The sequence below is a fragment of the Apostichopus japonicus genome, chromosome 4, assembly GCF_037975245.1.
Source record: "Apostichopus japonicus isolate 1M-3 chromosome 4, ASM3797524v1, whole genome shotgun sequence".
In the NCBI taxonomy this organism is placed as follows: domain Eukaryota; kingdom Metazoa; phylum Echinodermata; class Holothuroidea; order Aspidochirotida; family Stichopodidae; genus Apostichopus; species Apostichopus japonicus.
The window spans coordinates 28,161,193-28,182,732 of NC_092564.1; the positions used below are offsets into that span (position 1 = coordinate 28,161,193).

The window sequence follows — 21,540 nt, forward strand, 5'->3', positions numbered from 1 at the left end:
TTTCTCCTTTGCCCTGTTTTCTTGAATGCAATAAGACAAACAGAGACAGTTTTTGAGGCACATCATGTTGACATACTGTCATAGTCAGGAATCTCCGTGCCAACGAAACATCTCAGAGACTCCCGTAGAATATCTCTACTTACGGACCTATCAGACGCAGACGCTCTGACGTCATTGCCAAACATAATCAAACTAACCGTTCCTAAACCTTTCTCTACTTTTAACTGAAATGTCTCTGTTGTTTGCCTGCGAGGGAAAAGCAAAAACACGGACAAAACTCTGACAGGGCTTGCGAATACAAGATTGCTATCTCAAAACAGCCATCAGTGTTTTCCAGGAAATTGACGCAACTGCAAAAGGTCAGAGGACTGGCTTACATTTTTGTTTTTGTTTAGGGGGGTCTGGAATATGTAAAGATTCCCCTTCCTGTTTTTATTTTCATTTCAGACCGCTAAGTACAAGACATGACTCTAAATGACTCGAAATCTGACATTGACTTAGTTATGCCTTATTTTAGAAATTCCAGGTGCTGAATCCAAATTGAAAATGCTGAAGGGCAAAAATATTTTTTTCATGACAAAAAAAAATGGGTGAAAATATGCTTCAAAACTTCTGTTCAGCCATTATGAACTTACAAGATAGAAACATACAACCTTTCAGAAATTTTCAGGGGGCAATTTTTTTCTTGCCTCATATGTTGACTTTACTCTCTCTATATATATATATATATATATATATATATATATTACTATTGCCTAGATTGGATAGTTCTTGTTTTTTGGTTTCACCTTTAACAGCTTATAAGAGCTTTCAAGTACTTGAGTTTATTGCAACATTTGAATGAGAGAGGCTAAGGAGAATCGTGACATAATGACTACCTTCCTATTCACTGCATAGATACTCCTTTTTTCCTCAAGTAGTTTCACAACAAACATCTGACCGACTCTGAGGCTATATCTCAATAGTGAACAGATTATTCACAAATTATTATTTTTTTTTGTTCTACCATAGCTGATGTTGGACTTTTGTTAGAAAATTTGTTAGAAATAATTGATAAATTTTCTGTTTTATGCAAGGGCATTTATAGGATTATGTTCCAATGTCAGGGATGGGGGAGTGGGATTTGCAAAGTTCCAAGCAATGAAATCCATAACAGGACAAGGTTGCTTGGATGATTGAAGATTCCACAATTAGAGTGCCCTTATGCCACATATACTCCCCTCCCTTCGCTCTGCTACACCCCCCACCCTCACCCTCACAAACAAACAAAGAGATTACATCACTTATACAATTACATAATATGTTAGGTAGGTTTCCTGTGACATAGAATCACAAAAAGATGTTAATATAGCCAATGGTGGAGGTATTCAGGAATTAGTGAACAGCAATTAGAATGTTTTATTTACTTCAACGTAATTCTCTGGTCTATATTTTCCTTCAGCCAAGCAGAGTGAAGACAGTGTTAATGGTCGGAAGCTGGGAAATTCAGTGAATTCCAGGTCGAAGAGCTATATGAATCATCCATGAAACCTGGAGTGAATTCACCTTCCAATCTGCAGCAAGGCATGAAAGCTTAGCCTCTATGCATCCCACAAAGCCACAGGATAACTCTGCTTACAGTAGAACCTGGACTATCCCATAGCTCCTATATCCAGACCTTGGATTCTTCGGAAACAAACTCTGCTTACAGTAAAACATTTTGCTGTATAGTAGTCAGGGCAGACTTATTATTGCTGTTAACTGGTTTGCTAATTGACAGCTAAATGCACCTTCTTTGAAAGGACGTTGATAGGTGTCACACTTTATTCATAGTGAAATCTGATACTACTGGTCTGTGTCCTGAATCAGCCAATCAGAGCACAGCTGAATATTAATTACATCCTCCTCCTCCACCTCCCAAATAAAAACAAACTGGAAAGGTAAAAATTAAATTGTAGGCTTGCACTTACAGTTGTTGCTCTCTTGGACTTCACGTATGTGTGAATGCAATTAGCTGGCGCCCTCTGTACACATCTCTCATGCACAGTGTATTTACAGACTGTTGGAATAAACAAAAAAACAGAATGAAGAGCTACATTTCAGACTGTGTGAAGCTTTGCCATTTATAAAGGACACTCTGCAATGTACACCAAAGACAACTTCAGAATGACTGAAGAGCTGCATTTTGTATTGGGTTGTAACTTATTTGTTAGCACACAAAATGCATTCTCAATATATATGTGTATATATATATATATATATATATATATATATATATATATATATATATGTCTCTGGAGTAAGGCAAAATATGTCACCAAAACCGAAGTAGCATTGTTCGATACAGGTGAAAGGCGCCTACAGTGGAATTACGACCTTCCTTACCTCTGAACATACAATCAGCGTCCATAGCCTAGTGGTTAGGGTGTTCGCATATAAAGCGGGAGGCCCGGGTTCGAACCCCGGTGGAGGCTGGAAGTATTTTCACTGTTCTTGATTTTCCGGCTCACTATGATTTCAATTATATATATATATAAATATTATATATAAATATATATATATATATCTATATCGATATATATACATATATATATATATGTATGTAATGTATATATTTATGTATGTATATATATATGCAGTTTTTCAGTATTTATATGCTGTTTTTACCAAGCGAGCTAGGGATTCTTAATAAACCCAGTCGAGAAGTGACAACGTGCCTCCAGGATTGTCTATTTTACAGTATGTTGACGATGACTATCAACGTTCGTCTTCTCTGTTTACAGTCAAATAAATGGCAGGAGTCTCCGTCTTTGACGTAACTTTACATCCTTGGAAATTTACAAGGTCTTTCCAAAGTCACAGATTTCACAAGCTGAGAACAATAAAAAGGCACGAGTCGGGAGTTTCTATATTTAGATCAGTATTGAAACAAACCTTAACCCAAATGTTTATCAATGGCCTTGCCCTCAGCTCATCTGTGAAATTGCACCTACTTTTTTTGTGGAAAACTTGACAAAATAAGAAGAAGAAGCAACACTGATTTATTCTTGCATCAGAAGGCCATTTATCAGTATTTAGTAAATTGCTGAAACTGAAAGGACGAAGGCGAGTCTGTGCATGTAACGTCTTTTAAATATTAACCTAAATGGATCGCACTGAAAGTACCTGATTTGCATAATCACGGTAAAAGTATTGTTCCCAATGAATTTTGTAAGACCCTTTCAATGAAAGTGCTTTTTACCTACCGAAATCACAAACAACAAGATTACCACAAGTGACAGACTCTCTCAATGGTTTCTATCCAATGGATTTCTTGCGACAAATGTTACACTCAAAATGTCCAAATACATGTTGACAACAAATGTATGTAGATTGTGATTGATGGATTCCTTGCTTAGAGTTTAGCTCAGTAGAAGTGTACTGCTTTCTTACACTGACACAGATAATAACAAAGCAAGGTTTGTTACCAGGGCTAGGGTACAACTGTCAAGTGTTTGGTCTACATAAAAAAAAATACCTTCAGTTACGCTATGGTTGTTAAAACAGCCCTTTGCTTTTGTTTGTTAACTTTTAATCAAAGCTATTAAGTATCAGTCAAAATAAAGTTGCGAGTGATTAAAAAGATACCTTCATAATTTTGTTTGTTTAATTTAAGTTTTATGGAAAGGTTCATCCAGAGGGTAAATGTATTTTTGAATAACGAAAGAAGAACAAACACAAGTAAACAACAGAGCACTCTTTGGACGTCATACACTGTAATCATTGACAAACTTGTAATGTATTGTAAACATGTCCTTATGAGGTCATAGAAGTCTTAGGTTTTCCTATACAAGTTTTGTGTTGCACAGAAGTAACTGAATTATGTGGTTATGGTCTGCGTATTAGACTTAATAGTCCAGTCGTTTTAATCAATTTAACCTTAACTTGAACCTCACATGATAGAGGATAATTTCTCCAAATAATGAAAAGTGTTATAGGAATACAACCTCGATGACTAACAATGGTGTCTTTTATATATGTCTATAACACATCCTTCTTAAATTTGTGCCTAAAGTCATATTTCATGATTCAAAGTTTACACAAACAGTTTTGTAATGAGCTCTTTCTCGGCCGACCTGAAAACCCGGCAGAAAAGGTTGAAACTCTGACGTAGAGCTTGACGTCACATCTTCTCCTCATATCCTTGAGATATTTCTGTTCAATGTCATCCTTGTAGGAATTTGAGAATAACTTTGTAGAAGTGCAACCACTTCTAAAATCTCATGTGGAAATTACCAGCATATCTCGCGTCTTCTTTTCATATTAATATTTTTTATCTTTCTGTCTTTTTGTGCCGATACTTAGATGCTCTTTAGAAAGTTTTGTGTTTCCATCCCAAGAGCACTCATTACCTTCCCTGGGCCATTAGGGGAGCGAATCTGAGGCAGAGACGGAATAACACGGTTTTTGTGATGGAGAACCGCAAGACTCGCTTGACTCCTTCGCTGTGTTCCTTAAATTATTCTGTTTGCTTGTATCATTCTTTCGAGCTGATGACAATATTGAACGCACATACAATTTCCTTGTAGAATGCCATGTAGAATTCTCTACACCATACATTAATAAATACATTGATTATTATTGATATAAAGAAAGTCAAGAATAGGACCAAACAATATATTTATTTAAAACATTTATTTAATTATGGGGTCTTTATCAAAATGTATTTTAACCAGTTTTGATAATGAATATTGTTTGATTTTGGAGATCCCCTACACCCCCCCCCCCCAGACCAAATATTTGATATCAAAGTGGCACCCATTACAGGAACTAGTATATGTATTACATAATGAGTCAACAACACTATCGTCATTAAACCAGAAGGCATACTTACATGAACACGTAAGGCCTTGTTTTCTTACACCCACCAGTAAGTTGAGGCACAGATTACAGTACGCAGGTTTATGGAAATGTTTCAACCGCCAAACATGATTGCCATCATCTTTAACATTCTGCACAAAAAAAAAGTGGGTGGGTAGGGGGGGGTGTTAATTGTGACAATTTACTTACAGGAATCCCAAATCTCACACTGATTTCCAGTTACCAGACATGACTCACATTATAAAATTCTTAATAATATCCAAAACATTTTCTCAAAATATTTGGATAAACACCTACCAGAAGTTAAATGTAAACACAAATATGATATGGTCAACATTTCCAATGGAAGTTACGTGTGTCAGTTTTCATGGAATGGTTAACTGTTTCACACAAAACTTTTGTAAGCATTAAGATCAGTGAATGTTACAACAATAAATCAGTGATCAGTAAATGTTACGACAACAAGTCAGTGAGTTGATAAGGAAGTATAATTTTACAAAATTTGCATGGATTTGCTTTATTTTTCCATATACATGTTTCAATCGAAAAAGTTAAAATTATTATTCATCTAGATGTTTCATTTGTTTCTTGATAATTACCACCCGCCCCCCCCCACCCCCTATTCTTAAACATCAAGACTGCATGAAAATGACTGACAGAATTCACAATACGTAGGAAAAGACTCTAGGCTGAGCAAACCTGTCCAGACAACCTGAGTTACCTTTTGGCATTCAAAAGATCAAAATCCCACTACTTGAATATTATAAACCCTTTAAATTGTATGCAACAATAACTTTTACATCCTTCAACCTAAAAACTGAGCACGGCGCTTTGAAGGTTCGTGGGAGAATGAAATAAGGGGGGTCTCTAATTCAATGAGAGAGGCTTACTGTATCCAAGCCGAGAAGAACCAGTAGTGGAATGGTAGTCATACCCCCTCGTATCCACTCCTCTAAGGATACTGTGCCATCAGAGTCATAATCAATCTCAATCATCATAGCCTGGAGAATCTGCAACAAAACAATACCAAAAATAACAATAACAAACATACAACAACAACAACAAAACAAATATAAAAAATAAAAAAACAAAGACTGACATGATTATGCTCCATGTCCACAGGGATTGAAAACAAAATATATAGTTAGAATCAAGGAAAATTCTTGATTCTTGGTTAGTTTATTGCGGAGGGGGAAAAAATATTTCCACAAATACTTTTAATAAACAGCCTCAAAATCACCTTAAGGCAAAGTGTGTGGAGGAAGCTAAATAAGGTACTAATCTTTCCCTAATATCTTTTGCCAGAAAAAAACAAAACATTACATTAAATTTTTGCCATATTGTAGATAATTCCCAATTTGAAAAAAACAAGATTCTTCTAGTTTTCAGGAATACTACAGGAAAGGTTGTTTTTTTTTTCGTTTTTTTTTTATTGTAAAAGTGAAGACTACTTGGATGGCAGATTGTCAAGCATTTCAGCTAAAAAATGGGGATCATTGAAAAGAAAGTTCTGGTTTTATCATTTACAATAAACACAATTTCTCGTAGAGCGTGCTTTTAGAATAAATGCCTCTCTGGCCATGCAGGTGAAGAAGGAGGCGATGAATAATAGAATCTGCCAGCCAATCTCTTTAGACCATCCACCTACCCCTCCCTCCAATCATTATCGCCAGTGAAAAAAAAATTAAAACACACAACAGTTTTGGATATTTTTTAAATTGCAATGTTATAACATACAATAAGGAATTTTCTATTACCCCAACAAATTTATTTATAAGACCTTAACATAGGACTATATAACCCTAGCGCGACTATCACAACGATGTCACGAGGGCTAATTAATTAACAGGATGATGAATCCTGCGCCCTCAAAAGTCGTCACCCTTCGGTCTGCTCCGATACTTTCCAGCGACAAATTTATTTTCTGTCGGTAATTTGCTTATCGAGCTTGTCTGATGTAATCCATCAAGCGACAATAATTGCATGTACTCCATCAACAGCTTATCCACCCATCAAAGACTCCTAAACATGGAGCGTCTTTGTCATAAATTGTATCTTTCTCTGTCAGATTGATGTATCCACGTTATGTTTTTTGGTGAAGATAACAAGCTCACACTTTGCTGGAGTGCCATTGTTAAATTTTTGTTTTTTCGGGTCACAGTCCTGAAATTCAAAATTTTCCCATCACATTTAATGCAAAGTGTGTATTAAACCTGGTATGACAAACTTCCAAGCACACTGTGGTATCATGTCCTGTTTGTAACACTTATTGCTGACACACAGACATTCATCTTTGAAGAAGTAGGATAAACTATGCATATATTCAACGGTAAAGTTAAAGACAATTTTTAGACCAAAGGTCTTCGATGAACAGAAAACTTCACAAATTTTGTAGTATCAACAATAAATCATTGTGAATCATTGTGTGACTTCCTGTCAGAGGATATGACAGGTCATAAAAAAGTGGCGGCAAATGTTTTCCGTGCCGAGAATTGCTGAAACATTTCCAGGTTATTCCTCGGCATTTAAGGGCATTAAACATTACACAATAAATTTGTAACTTTGAAGGAAAGAGCTTTGAGAATTTTTAATGTTTGATGAAAGTTTTGATTGACAACTATTTTACTGACTGACATATATTTGGGTTTCACATCTCACCAGTGATTTTCAGGTTATCTTTCTTTACCTCCAATGTTTGGAAATAAACTTGATCGTACAGTCCCTCTCGATCCAAATGTTTTTAATACTTGGCTCTGATTGGTTCATATGACACCATGTGACCATTCCCGACAATCCGTTACTTTTCCAATAACGGATTGCATGCACAAAATCCTTTAATTAGTAAACACAACATTTTTGAAGAGTATCGAGAATAGGGTGATGTTGCTAGGTTACCGGGTTCAGTGCCTCTTAAAAGGAGACCTAACTATTAAAAAATAAGAGATGAGGTTCAACCGAGTCTGTTTGTCCCTGAAATTTTAGGTCCTCAACAGAAAATATTCACCAATTTTATTTATTTATATTCCCTTAAATTTTTGCAATAATTCTTAACCGGCTTACCGGCCTAAGTTCGGTGACATCCCATCCTAGGTACTCTGCTACATGCATCATCTGGTTCACTATGCAGTCAAGTTCCTGAAAAAATAGTTAAAACAGAGAGACACTTCATTATAATGTACAAAATGACAAAAATAATATCAGTGGGGCAAAATTAAGTTTGAAACTTTGAAGAGTACAAAAACAAGGTGCCTGTCACATGTACACAAAAGGTATATTCCATTGCAGTCATCTAGGATTCATAGAAAAATACAACTTTGATATTTGCAAGAAATTTGGTCAGAGTCCAATTTTTTTTTTCCAGCCTAAAAAATGTTCCTATTTGTAATAATTTACAGATGATCACAGGAGAGCTAAAGAGTGACATTTGCACTGTTGTGGAACGTTCTGAGTTGATTAAATGGCTGTTATCCAACTCTATCAGAAAGATTTTATTAATGACTAAGATTTCTGAGAAGCAGACCCTTGGGATTGAGTCTGGAGTAGTTTCTTCATTTTTTTTTACTTTTCTCTTTTCTTTCAAGAAATAAGTTCCTTCAAATAAATCACTTTTCCAGCCTTTTTCTAAATATGGTTGAAATTCCATCCCAACAACAATTTCATATGCAAGAGAGTATGAATTAAAGAAATGAAAAGACATTATAGAAGGGAGGCAAATTTAGATCTAATGCATGGTTTGCCTCAAATAATTAACTTGGCAACTGTGGTAATACCTTCGGCAACTGGCGACGGAACCCGATATTTAACATTCTTAATTACAATATTAGACTTGATACCAGGATGATAACTTGGATGTACTTTAGTTTTTTACTAATCCCATGGGATTAGCTTCCTATTATCCTTCTCCTTACTTCTTCCCAAGGAAATATACATTTCTTACACTTAGGAACTTACATAGGAATTAACATAGGAACTAATACATAGGAACTGATACATAGGAACTGATACATAGGAACATATTATCCTAGCAACCATTAGGGTTTGTGCTGCAAGTGGTAGATACTGTTCATGCATGGAAGAAGTTTCTGGTTAAAAACTCTTCTTGCATAATAACTATATAATTATATAATTTACAGGGGAAAAGAGATTTAAAAACTTTTAAAAAAACAAGTTAAAGAGAGATAGAAAATACAAGGGAATGAAAAAATTTCAAATATGAAAGTTCCAAGTCATCAAATGCAAAGAGACATTGTTTGAAAAATAATTCAGGTCTTTCTATAAATCACAAACACAACATTTTTAACCATAATTACCATTCTTCTTTTTCTTTCTACATTTTTCCATGTTTTTCTTTTATACTCATGAACATTAGAGCAGTTATGATTTTATCTATCTTTGCAATGTTGATAACTTACAAAACTAGTGCATTTCTTAATTTACTTGCAGATAATTATCCTAGCAACCTTCTGTGTTTTGTGACTGATGGAAATATTAGATATGAAAATATGAAAAATGATATCGTGCTGGTTAACCCTCCAAGGACACTTTAATAATTTTACACAAAGAATACATTTTAACTGCAAAGAAAACAAAATTCCATTATGGAAATTAAATGTTTCAAATACCAAATTTCAGTAATCATTGCAACCATTATATATTGTAGAAAGCTGATGATTGTCAATAGTCACAAACATGATACATGATAGATTTTGGAAGAACATTTCAGATAGAAAACCAGAAAGGATTTTTTCCCAGATGAAAATCCCAGCCTACTTTGGCTGGGCAGGGGTGAATTGGACCAACAACCTCACATATGGCTACCTAGGTCCCATTGCTTCTAATGCCCTATGCCTTTATACACTGGACCATAGCAATCACAACTAAAGGGTGTTTTTACTGTACTCAGCATGTGATTGCAGTTAATGTTAATAATAAACCAAAACAGATAAATGCATAAAGTGTCATAAAGTTAATAAGATTGTAATTAACAACATTCTTTCTCAAATTTGTTGTTTAATATCCACAGGCAGAATTAATGTACACATAATGTACACATATATGCAAGTCATGAATAAAGTCATTCTAGAAAACACTCTGTTGAGTTTTTTTTTTCAAAACAATTTCTGCTTTAAAAGTCTAGAAGTAAGGAAGTTGGGGACTTACGCTGCTATCCAGAATTCCGTTGTCATCTGTGTCGTAGAGACGAAACATAACTGCAGAGCAAAATAGGGAAACGCTCTAAGAACAGACACATATTAAAAATACATTTTTGCTGTCAACAAACTTAAACGAATTTCTTGCCAATTAATTAATATTCATCAACCAAAGGTGAGGATTTACCAAAAGCTGTCATTTGTTGACAATCAGTGAAGATGTGGAGTATATTCACATCTCAAAAACTCATCCTACCGGCCACCAGGTAGAGTCGTTTTACTGGGACAAGTCAAACTCTGTTCTCTAATTTCATTTCTAACCAAGAGCAAATTTCAAAAACTCTCGTTCCAACAAGGTAGGTTGAACTAAACAACACATGGATGCATTTACTGAAATTAGACCAGGTCCTCCCCCCCCCCCCCCCATTTTCTATGTTTTTCCTTTCAAGAAAATCTGACAACAACAGCAGAAATTTAAAAAAAAGAAAGAATGTGCGATGAAATCCTCAAACAGGTTGACTCCCATGGGTTGGCATGTGAGCTACTTGCAATTAAGAAACATCATAAATGTCCCCCCCCCCCTCAAGCGCCTCAGATTGCCTTCCACAGAACTCAACACAACAAGAGGAATCCATACGGCAGAGCAAAAACGATATGACTTGACAAACAGATACAAAGAAGAAAACGATACATTGATTTCCAAGTTCTCTGGTTCAAATATCAAACTCGAGGCCTCCTCCTCTCAATGGCAAAATAAAGCGAGACATTGTGACATACAGCAAAACACACACAATTCGTGGAGATAATGCTGTGATAAATATTTCGTTCTGAAGAAGCTGTTTTTTTCTTCTTCTTCTCTTTTCTGTCTGTTATATGTATCTATCTGTATATATAGAGAATTCACAATAAACTCTGCTACTCACATTCCAACTTATCCTCGGGTTTGCCACCTTCCAGCAGGGACAGGTAGCAAACGATGTCTTTCATGAAGACCACCTGATTGGCCACATCGGGGTACGCTTCCTCTCGCATGGCAGTGAGGTCATCCATACTCCGGGCCTGTCGGTTCAGAGATTTCTTCTTCTTCTTTCGCATGAAAGATTTCAGGAGGATGTTCTTGCGATAGTTGCCGTTGGAATCTGAAATGTAAACAAATTTACAAAACAGAGAAAATTATTTTGCCATTTTCAAAAACAAAAAAAAATGTGTATGTGTGTGAATGTTCCCCACCATGGATGGGTATACCACTGAAAATAATCATCAGAACCACTACGTCTGAACACTCCCCCTTCTTTTTTTCTCTGACAAAAAGTGCTCTTCATATACAGATGATATCTGGTCTGTTTCTTCCTAAATCCTGGAACATTATGTAGCATATTACAAATGCCGACACTATCATTTCAGCATTAATTTAAATATAAATATATTCATAATGCTGCTAAAAATAAGCAAAAACCAACTTGAATTTCAAAACTAAAAAAGATTTCACCACATAAAAGCATCTTGATATGACACACTAACCAAGTAGCATCCTTACCCCTTCCTCCCACATCCCTCCCACTTCCCCCCCCCCCACCAAGACATTAAGTATTTTATGGCAATGTGCATCTCTATCATATATTAGGTACACAAGTTCCTTGGGATTATATCTGATGTAATGAGAAGCAGATAATTAGTTGCCGAGTAAGGTAGGCATCTTTCCATAGCGATTTCTTTTAGTGCTTTTCTTTAGTGCTAGCTGAGGATGAACTTAGCAGAATGTTTGAGCAAAAAAAAAAAGAATTTTTTATGGTTGATTTATGCAAAGCATTAGAATTGTTTCCAGTAATAGCCTTCCTTCAATATCTATACTCTCATTATAGTTTAACACTTTTTAGCCTAAAAATTCCTTTAATTAATAATTACTCAAATATTAATTAAGTCTGCGTCATCCCATTTCCACTACAGTACACAAAGCGAAGAGCTAGGAGACACCTCCACATTTCAAAAGTGACGTGTCAGTGTTTTGGACATATCATCATTAATCCACAATTGCTGGTATACTTTTGATAAGAACCCTGTTAACAAAATAGATAATGGTACTTAAGTCAAGAAGGTCAATTTATGATCCAAAAATCCATCAATTTGAAATATCAATAATTGAGCAATAAAAAATTCTTTGAAACAGAAGAAAAGGAAAGAAAGAGAGAGAAATAGTAAAAATAAATTGGCACAGCAGAAAAATATGAAAATTTAAATTCGATCAAACTTGCATGCAGCATCATTTCAAATGAAATATTTCAATCCATATTAATATCAGTACTTCATATACCACTAAAACTGTAGATGAGCCACAATAATTCAAAATTAGCTCTTTCAATTTTTTCAGCAAATTTGTCAAACTTAACAAGCATATTGCTTTTCTGTTTTTAAAACCCCCAAAAAATGGACTTTTACACCCCACATTAACTTTTTCTACAGTTGCACGAGCAGCTCATAAATGAAATAGATTCTATACTCAATGTCTTAATACCTGACCAACTTTCATATACACTTGGAAGAAAATGGGAAATTTTCCTCTCAATTTTTTTTTTAAAACTCCATTTCTTAACTCCATTATGTGAGATGAAACTTGACTTGTCACTGCGGTCATTTGTTGTTTACTGTACCTGCATTAATAATAGCTGATGATTGTTTAAAAACACACACCAAACAAGACTAAAATAAAAGCAAACGCGACATTTTATCACAGTCTCCATAGACCACCATAATTATACATGTATGCATGTAAAGCTTCCATGGAATTGTAATCATCTCTATGGCATGCCATTAATTTTACAGTTCATAATTAGTTTAGGAGGTGAATATACTCCAAGAATGCAATGCAGTGTGACATATACCAGGCATTGATTAATTGTCATATTAATATATCTAATATATGAACAGTAATGTTAATAACAATTTTTTTTTCTACACTTGTTAGCTATTACAATTTTTATAATAAATAATGATGATGTTAATGATGAATAAATGATAAAATATTAATTAGATACTCTCTTCAAAGAGAAACCATCTGGCAAATTAATAATACCAGATGGTGCACATGTTTGTTTATTTGTTCTTGTACTGCAGTGGCTTAAATGTGCACAGGGAGGTCTATCTATGCATTGTTGACACTTGGATCTGATGTCGTTTAATTAGTTCCTTTGAATAATATCAGGAGGTGGCAATATCTATTTCTTGACATACTTCTTTAATACAAGTCAGTCAGGGGTGAATCCAGGATATTTAAAAAGGAAGGTGTGCAACCCTGGGATTGTCGAAGCATGACCCATGATGAGAAACTAATGTTTTAGAATGTATGTATGTATATATATATATATATATATATATATATATATATATATATATATATATATATATATATATATATATATATATAGTCTCAGGGGGTCTGAGTATACTCCCGCAGGAAAAACTAATGTTTTAGAATGTATGTATATATATATATATATATATATATATTTATATATATATATATAAATAAATATAAACTTAAGTAATCATTTCCCAGGCTTTGTCAAACTGCAGGGCCTAATTCCACATACATATAGAAACACAACAATGTAAGTTTTCAACGGTAAATATTAATGCTTTGATTCAAAGTTAACAGTTTTGATATCTTAATTATACAAATATTGAAAATACAACTATAAAAGTCTATATAACTATAAAGGTCTATATAACTATATAGTGCTATAAAAAAGTAAATCATATGCAAGAGAGAATGAAAGAATGAAAACTACAGTAGACGGACTATACACTGCATAGATAGTTAAAATATATTGTTGCATGAGCATGAATTAAATATGAAAAGTTAGGAATAAAACGGGTAAATATAGTGAATTAATGTGCTGCCATACCTTGCATGTTTTCTTTACCTTTGATTTACACAGTGTAGCAAGCAAAAAAAAAAAAATCCAAAATAGAAATATATGATCATAACTAAATAAGATAAGAATGATACCATGTTTTTTTGAAATATATGAAACATTTTAACATTTATATCTCATGTGCAAAATTTTATATACAAAACAGGATGAAATAATTCCATTTTATGTTTCTTCTTTTTCTAACAGAAATAGTTGGTTGCTTTTGAAATCCCCTTTGCAATTTTGCTCTATTTCTTTGAAGAAATTGACCTAACTTTTAATATTCAATACACGAACCAAATGACATCAGATAACAACAAAATAAAATCAGTCCGATATGCATGCATGCCTGCAAGTAGATCGACCCAATTTTCTACGAGATGTTTGTCAGGCATTTGCCCGTTTTTTAAAATAGGACTCTTCAAAGTCAGAACACAATCTTGTGTTAAAATGGAGAAGTACATCATCAGAGTAGATTAAATAGGGGCCTCTGATGTCGAATTTTGACTTCAAATTATGCTTTGCCTTGCAGACAGCCTTCCTCATACAGGACCCCTTCCTGCAGGACCCCCTCCCTCCCCTTTCATGACCTGACCCTCCTCCTCCTCCCACAACCACCACCTACAATAGTTGTGAGAAATTTAATTTCAAAGATCAGGGAAATCATCGCAAACAGTAATTAAATATACTCATGGGATGAAACTCAACATATCTGCCTCTTGTGACTAATTAATTAAAAACGATATCCCTTCAGATTGGATGAGAAATTAGTTTTGAGAGGGAAGTCTTCTTGTCAGCTTCTCATCACATGTGACTTCATAAAGGGTTTCCAAACTACAAGTTCTGTGTAGACTTTCACAAGTTTAGCCATTACTAAACATATATACTGGCTGAAATAAATGACAATTACAGCATGCAGGGATTGCAGGCATCAATATACTGGACAGGCTTATGGCAGCTGTCTTATAATACTTGCTTATAAATTAATGCCAGAAATATATGACTTAATATCATAGGTACAGATGTCATGTAATTCTTGTGACTGATGACTGTTAACCATTCTTATCGTATGTGTTCATCTTCTTACTGTCTACTGGCAGGAAATGTTTAAAGAATATGTTCTTTGGTTGAGTTAATAGAATTTTTAAAACCAATGCATTAAACATGAACAATTAGGCCTGCACAGAGGAGCGGACATTGTCGTAGTCATCAAGTTTAGCCTTTTAAGGATCATTCCAGAGATTTGGAGCATATATTCACAGATATTATCTTGAATTTAAGCAGAATAGCTATATATATAGAAATGTTTACTATATATAGCACTCTAATTTTTATTATGTCTTGCACATATAACATATCAAGATTAAAATTTTGCCTAAAGTCGTGACATCTTTGAAAATGTGATATATTTAGATGCCTCTGACTAGATGCATTAAACAAGCTTTATTTGTTTTCTCATAAAAGATACCTTCTTTACTAACAGAGTAACCTCAGTACCTATTCATGTATAAATATAAATATATATATCTATATATATAACAATCTGTACATTTCCTTAACTATATAACATGCTTTACTGTTTATGTATCCACTCCCCCCCCCCCCAACACTCCTCCACCCCAACTTTCTTTTTTTTACTTCTGTTATCGTTTTGGTTTGTAATGCTAAATATATCACAATCAATGCAACTTTAAATACCTGACTCTTCTTCTGCAGGGTGTTTTCATGACCTTGTAACAGAGACAAATCTTGCACATTGATGATAAAATCACAGCTTCAGTTTCAAGACATTCCAAGGGAGTTTGTACATTTTTTGGGCTGAGACAACTGACTTTATGGAAATTCCAATAGGTTATACAAAAACCTATCATTTATGAAGATATGTAGTCACTAACAAATTAGATTTGCTAGGTTAGTATTGTATTTTTTTTCCCCTCCTAATTTGCACTTTCATTGCACTACCAAATAATAGCATGTAAATATATGAAAAGGCATTAGTAAGCTGCACTTCCAATGTGGAGACAAAAACATGGGATTTCCATGGTAACAAAAAGGCAGACACATTGTATGATCTACTTCAAGAAAAAAAATTACAAAATTAAATATTTTTATTGGATACATAAGAAAATGACCTACTGTACAAAAGTCTGGATGAAAAAGCTAAATGACTTTCACCACTTGTTAATTAGGAATATAGTATTCATTATGTACTTAATGTTAGTCTCATGAGCATGCATATTAATTCTTCAAAGCAGCATGATGCAATATAGGACAGAGACAATGGAAGTGTTATGAAGTTAATATGTATTTATAAAATTCTGCCTTACACAATTTTTTCATCATCCCCATCTCCCCCTCCACCCTCCCACACTACATAATCCTTCCACCTCCAATTTTTTTCATTTTTCTTGTCATCTAGCTGAGAGCAAACAGATATCTACATTATATTGTTGGCTACTTGATCCGGGTACAATTCAAATTAAAATGGGCTAAAAAATAATTTTAATAAATTTATGAATAACAAACGGAGAGGAGATCTAACCGATCTATGAAGGTTTTCATTCCCCTTTTGTTTTTTCATCAAGTCTCATACAACTGATACAAAGTATCAGGCAAGGGTTGCTATAGTAAACTCCGCCCAAATTTGTTTTAAATCTTATATAGTTGCTTCTTTCACTTGGTATCATCGGCGCAGTTAATTAACCGCTTAACCGATTTAAAATAGTTCTTTGTTCCTTTTGATAATCATCAGCCCTAGAGAATTTACAACTCAGTGGACATTGTTTGGTGCCTGATCCATTAATACACACGCAATGTTCGCAACTAGGTTTAAACTGTTCACAAGTGTTTACCAAGCTAATTATGTAAAACAGAAACCAGAAAGGTCCAATAACTACACTAATATTACGATTGTAATGAAATTGTCATAAAACCATAGAGAGTCAACTTTTGGCTACCATATATCTTGATTTTTTGTCTCTTAAATACACACACACATTTTACTTTTGAGAAAATAGCTGAAAACAAGCGTTCAAATTTCCCCCCTCCACGAAAACTATCATTCCATCAAGCTTATTTTTCTTTTTTCAAATCTACACTATTAGCTTTCACACCACACCAAACCAAAACAAGAGTGAAAGAATAAGAAAAAACACCATGCAAATTGTGCAAAGATTTATAATAAAAAAAGAAGATATTTCAAGCCTGAAACTTGCAAGCTTGAAAACACAGGAGTAATACCTGCTATTGTTTTTTTGCTGGGTGTTTGAGCGGTCTTTTCCACAGGGATGTGATCGGCAGGTTTGATGGAACGGCTGGAAGGAGCACCGTTGGAGGCGTTGGATTTCTTGGAAGAACTTCGCGACTGGTTTGGAGTTCCATCACTCCCCTTGGCTGACGATGCAAAAAACCGACATGTACATTACAAGAAAAATTGCAGGTTTTATTTGGTTTAATTAATCTTGACAAATTTATGAAAGCATGTTTACTTCGGAATCTGATAAGAACAGAGGGAAGAAATACTGGTACACCCATAATTTTTGTAAACTGTAACAGAAAGATGACTTTTGAATCATCATGAACTTGCCTTGCATACTTTTAATGGCAGCTGTAAACTCAAGCTGTGAGAAAGACAGCCTGGGTGTTTATTGCAGTTTTAACGGCAACACAGTTATAAAGGTATTATTATAGTTAGTGTGTTGTCTAGAAATTGTTTGCATATCGATGCATACAACTGCAATCTTTAGAGCAAGGGTTTCAAAACACAGTTTTCAACCAGGGCCAGAGAAAAATAATACTTGGACCAAAGGGCCATACAGAATCAACATTTTGTTACACCTGGATTGAGGTATTAATGTGCAGGGTAGGTCTGCTGCCTGAGGGGTCCTTAATTAAGGGTCCAAATAACTGATTGGGTAACAAGCTTCTAAGGTCATTTGTTTTCCTTTTAATTTCATGGTTTCACAGGATGGGTTGAAATATTTTGTTGACTGGCTTTGGGCCAAACTTGGTTCACAAGCCTCCTTTCTTCGAGAGAGAGCCTCTGAAGGTAACCCACGAATGAGGTCTCAGTGTCATATGTGTACGTCATCTTCTATTAATAAGTTCTCTTGAAACAGTTTTTGTCAAGTAATTAAGGGTTTGTACCAAATACTGCGAATGGTTTTGCCATTAAACTAATAAAACTGTTCTAGTTTCAATCTCTGAGATGTGAGAAAATCACTGTGATCTGAACAACGGGAGCTGGAATTAAAATCTTTTTTTAAAGATTCTAAAACACCACCGTGATTCTAAACAGAGCTTACGGATGCAATTAACTTTGCAGTCCGAAGATAGCATTGATGAAAGTTGACTTGGTAGGTGCTACTGTTCAGATTAATACACGCTATTTCCCACCTCAGAGTTTTTACCCTTCCAACAGTAACACATATACACCTGCTTTGGATATGTTTCTCACACGTTGGTGCCAGACACAAACTCGTCAACGTTAATGAAAATACCACCTTTTGTATTATCGTTCATATTTTGATGGTTTTAAGCTTGCTTTGCCTCTGTGGGGGTGGCAAGAGAGAAAATATCGATAATATTTTGAAAGAATATTTGCTCCCAATGAAGTATGTTAAGTCATTGAGAGAACAAAATATGACTATTTATAGATCGTGAGCAACGAGGCAAGACTGATATTGCCAAGGTCTGTTGCAGATGTCCGTCACATTTCGAAACATTTTCTTTCCCGTTGAACGTACTTTCCGCTCAGACCTTTCTTGCATGCTGATTCAATTAAATATGAAGTGATATACTTCAGAATTACCAACAAGAGAATTCCTCCCTCCCTCCCACCCACCTCCACCCTCCACAAATAAAAAAAAATTGTTTCCAATCATTATAAATTTATTGTGTGATAATGTTGTGTAAGATAGGTTGGAGGCTGTAATATATCGACAAAAGAAATGGAAGATTAAAAATCGGGGAGGCTTTGAGAGAGAGAGAGAGAGAGAGAGAGAGAGAAGCCAGTGTTTTCAAATTAGCTGGAAGTATGGAAGGCTCTGGTCCCTGATAAAACTACAGGTAAAACCATTAGACATTACGGATCGTAAACATTAGTTTTCTCCATCGATTGTCATCTACAATGTCTGTAATTTTGGAGACTAAGACTAGTTTTAACCAAAGGTCATCCGTGATCGAAGGAATTTGAAACCCACTTGAAATGACATTTTCTCAGGTTGATTTTTTAATTGAATTCTGTTCTGGATGTCTCATGTTCTAATTTCATCATCAAGAAAAAATTGCCTTAAAACTAAGTCAAAAGCGTGGATATACCCATCAGCTCAAGAGGGCAGCATTTTCTTAATATAACCTTTCACATAGAAAGGCTTTGTCTCAACTGTGCTCGGAACCTATAAAAAGAAACTTTCCATATTTTGCGCTAATTGATTGAGAAAGATGAGGAGTACTTCATATTACCTCTCTCTACACCCCCCTTTCCTCTTTTTGCTAATCATGTCAGACAATTAACTGATTTCAAAACCACAGAATTAATAACCAAATATGAATAGGTTTTTCCACACACTCATACGACAGAGAGGAAAGCTAAACTGTGTACGACTATGCAAAGAATGGGAGAATGGCACTAAATATAATTCCCAGTGGATTTCACCTAAAAAAACCCCGACATATCCCTGCATATCCTTTCACTGTAAATGATATGCAAGGACACATCCCAGTAGGTAAGAAAAAAAAGGAAAACAGATCTCCTAGGATGGACGATGCTAAAGGCTTTTGTCCTCACGGAATTGGAGAAGGATTTGAATCCGATGCCTTGGCACAAATTGAACACGTTTTAAAAAGCATCAAAAAGGGAAAATTGCTCTACGGGCGGAGACCTTGAATCGAGAGACTGTGTGTGCTGTGTGTGTGTGTTTAGGTGGAAAGGGTTCATGTCTGAGATGCTTGTAGCTGCATCCATAGTGATGTTTTCTATTTCTGTCATAATGATGGGGAAGGTGAAACAAAGTGTGATTGTAAATATTGTATGGAAATAAACTTAATTCATACTCAGATAATAAGCTAACAATAGAAGAATAATACCTAATTCATACTCAGATAATAAGCTAACAATACTGTAGATACATAATACCTAATAAAGGTGTAATTTGTACTGAAGGTATTTTGTCTGGAGCAGATATTATTCATAAAAAATTGGGAAATTATTGAGATCAAACATACAGTATGTTTTTTTTTTTAGGTTGGTTATCCATAAAAGCCAATGACATTCACTGTGCTCAGAATAGTACTTTCCCAACACAAATTTAATAAATCTGTATGCCCAACAAATATGTATAGTAATTAAGGGGTTCATTCATTACTTCCTTAATCAAGGAAAATCTGTTTGGGTTAACAAACCAAAGTGAGAAGAAAAAAGTATTGTCAAGATGGCATCCAGTGATATTATTACCAGAAATGGGGAAAGAAAAATTTAATCCAAATTGTTGCATCTAATGTACGGTAATATTAAACGAACATTCCGTTGACTGGAAGTTGATTGCTTGATAAAAATAACTTTTCTGGATCCATAAACCTGGAAGAATCGACGGTTGACCAAGGTGAATGAATCCATGCTTCAAGTATTACTCAAAATACGACTAGTTTATCAAGGTAAGGACGCTCTCTTCAAGTTTCTCAGCGAGAGGTTAATTAGCGAGTAAAGTGACTGAACTTTATCAGACCCTTTTACATGAACTGGACACTAACTTCCAGCAGACATTTATTGCAACCAGACATTTCTTAAAACTGGACAAATTACGACCGGAAACATTACGACCGGACACATTATGACCGGACATATTACAAACCAGATACAAAAAATTCCATGAAACTGGTCACTTAATTGTATAGAAAGACCAAATTGAAAAACTTCAATATCTGTTACTTTTTGGTGAATAATCTAGCATTCAAATTTTGTGTCGCAGTTTCAAGGGCTCTGAAGCATCTGTCTTGTAAAATACTACCATTCCTGTGTAAAAACCGCTGTATATCTTTGGACTTGTATGGTAGTTCCCATTTAGCATCATAAGTAGCATTTTGCTATGCTATACTGGATAGATAAATATTCCCTGCTTTTAATTAATTCCTCATCTTGGAATGGGACGTGACAAGTCAAACGGATTAAGTAATTACTATGGAATTGTCGTCAAACAGTAAGGATAAAATAAAATAAACAAGATTGGTAAAATCAACTCAAAATCTGCTTACAAGGAGATATATGATAAGCATAAACCTGGTGTCAAGGGGATAAATGCAATCTGTATTCCTTGATGTGTGTTCTGATAGTGCTACTGCACTTGAGGAAGTCACAGCAGATATTCCATAACTATATTTAAATATATATATTTATATTTATGTGTGTGTGTGTATGTACCGTAGTATATAAAGTTCAGTGATAGCAGTATAGTGCTCAATACAACTGGTGCAGAGCTATATAGATATATATGTATAAACACTATTTCACTGCGTTTCAACTCAAGAGTTTCACGCATACATTGAGATTCAGTTGCCTGATGATTGCCGCAGTGAAAAGAACTCAATGTGTGCCTGAAACTGAAACTCTGAGTTGCAACGCAATGAAATAGCGTGATTATACA

General features: G+C 34.8%; 1 protein-coding gene and 1 non-coding gene across 12 annotated transcripts in view; one reads left to right on the plus strand and one right to left on the minus strand.

The window, feature by feature from the left end:
• Positions 1–21,540, minus strand: part of LOC139967034 (diacylglycerol kinase beta-like) — a 156,475-nt gene that overhangs the window by 37,596 nt on the left and 97,339 nt on the right. For 9 of the 11 annotated variants that reach the window (XM_071970654.1, XM_071970647.1, XM_071970648.1 and 6 more), the window contains 8 exons: positions 17,141–17,293; positions 13,892–13,909; positions 10,913–11,128; positions 10,000–10,049; positions 7,900–7,974; positions 5,730–5,849; positions 4,853–4,970; positions 1,950–2,038 (listed from right to left, as the gene is read on the minus strand). In XM_071970654.1, the coding sequence (XP_071826755.1) occupies positions 1,950–2,038; positions 4,853–4,970; positions 5,730–5,849; positions 7,900–7,974; positions 10,000–10,049; positions 10,913–11,128; positions 13,892–13,909; positions 17,141–17,293 (839 nt within the window). The remainder of the gene's footprint in view (positions 1–1,949; positions 2,039–4,852; positions 4,971–5,729; positions 5,850–7,899; positions 7,975–9,999; positions 10,050–10,912; positions 11,129–13,891; positions 13,910–17,140; positions 17,294–21,540) is intronic. The other 2 variants (XM_071970646.1, XM_071970656.1) reach the window with 2 other exon arrangements.
• On the plus strand, positions 2,382–2,453 carry Trnay-aua (transfer RNA tyrosine (anticodon AUA)). The gene has a single exon. It is a non-coding gene; the product is annotated as a tRNA-Tyr (tRNA).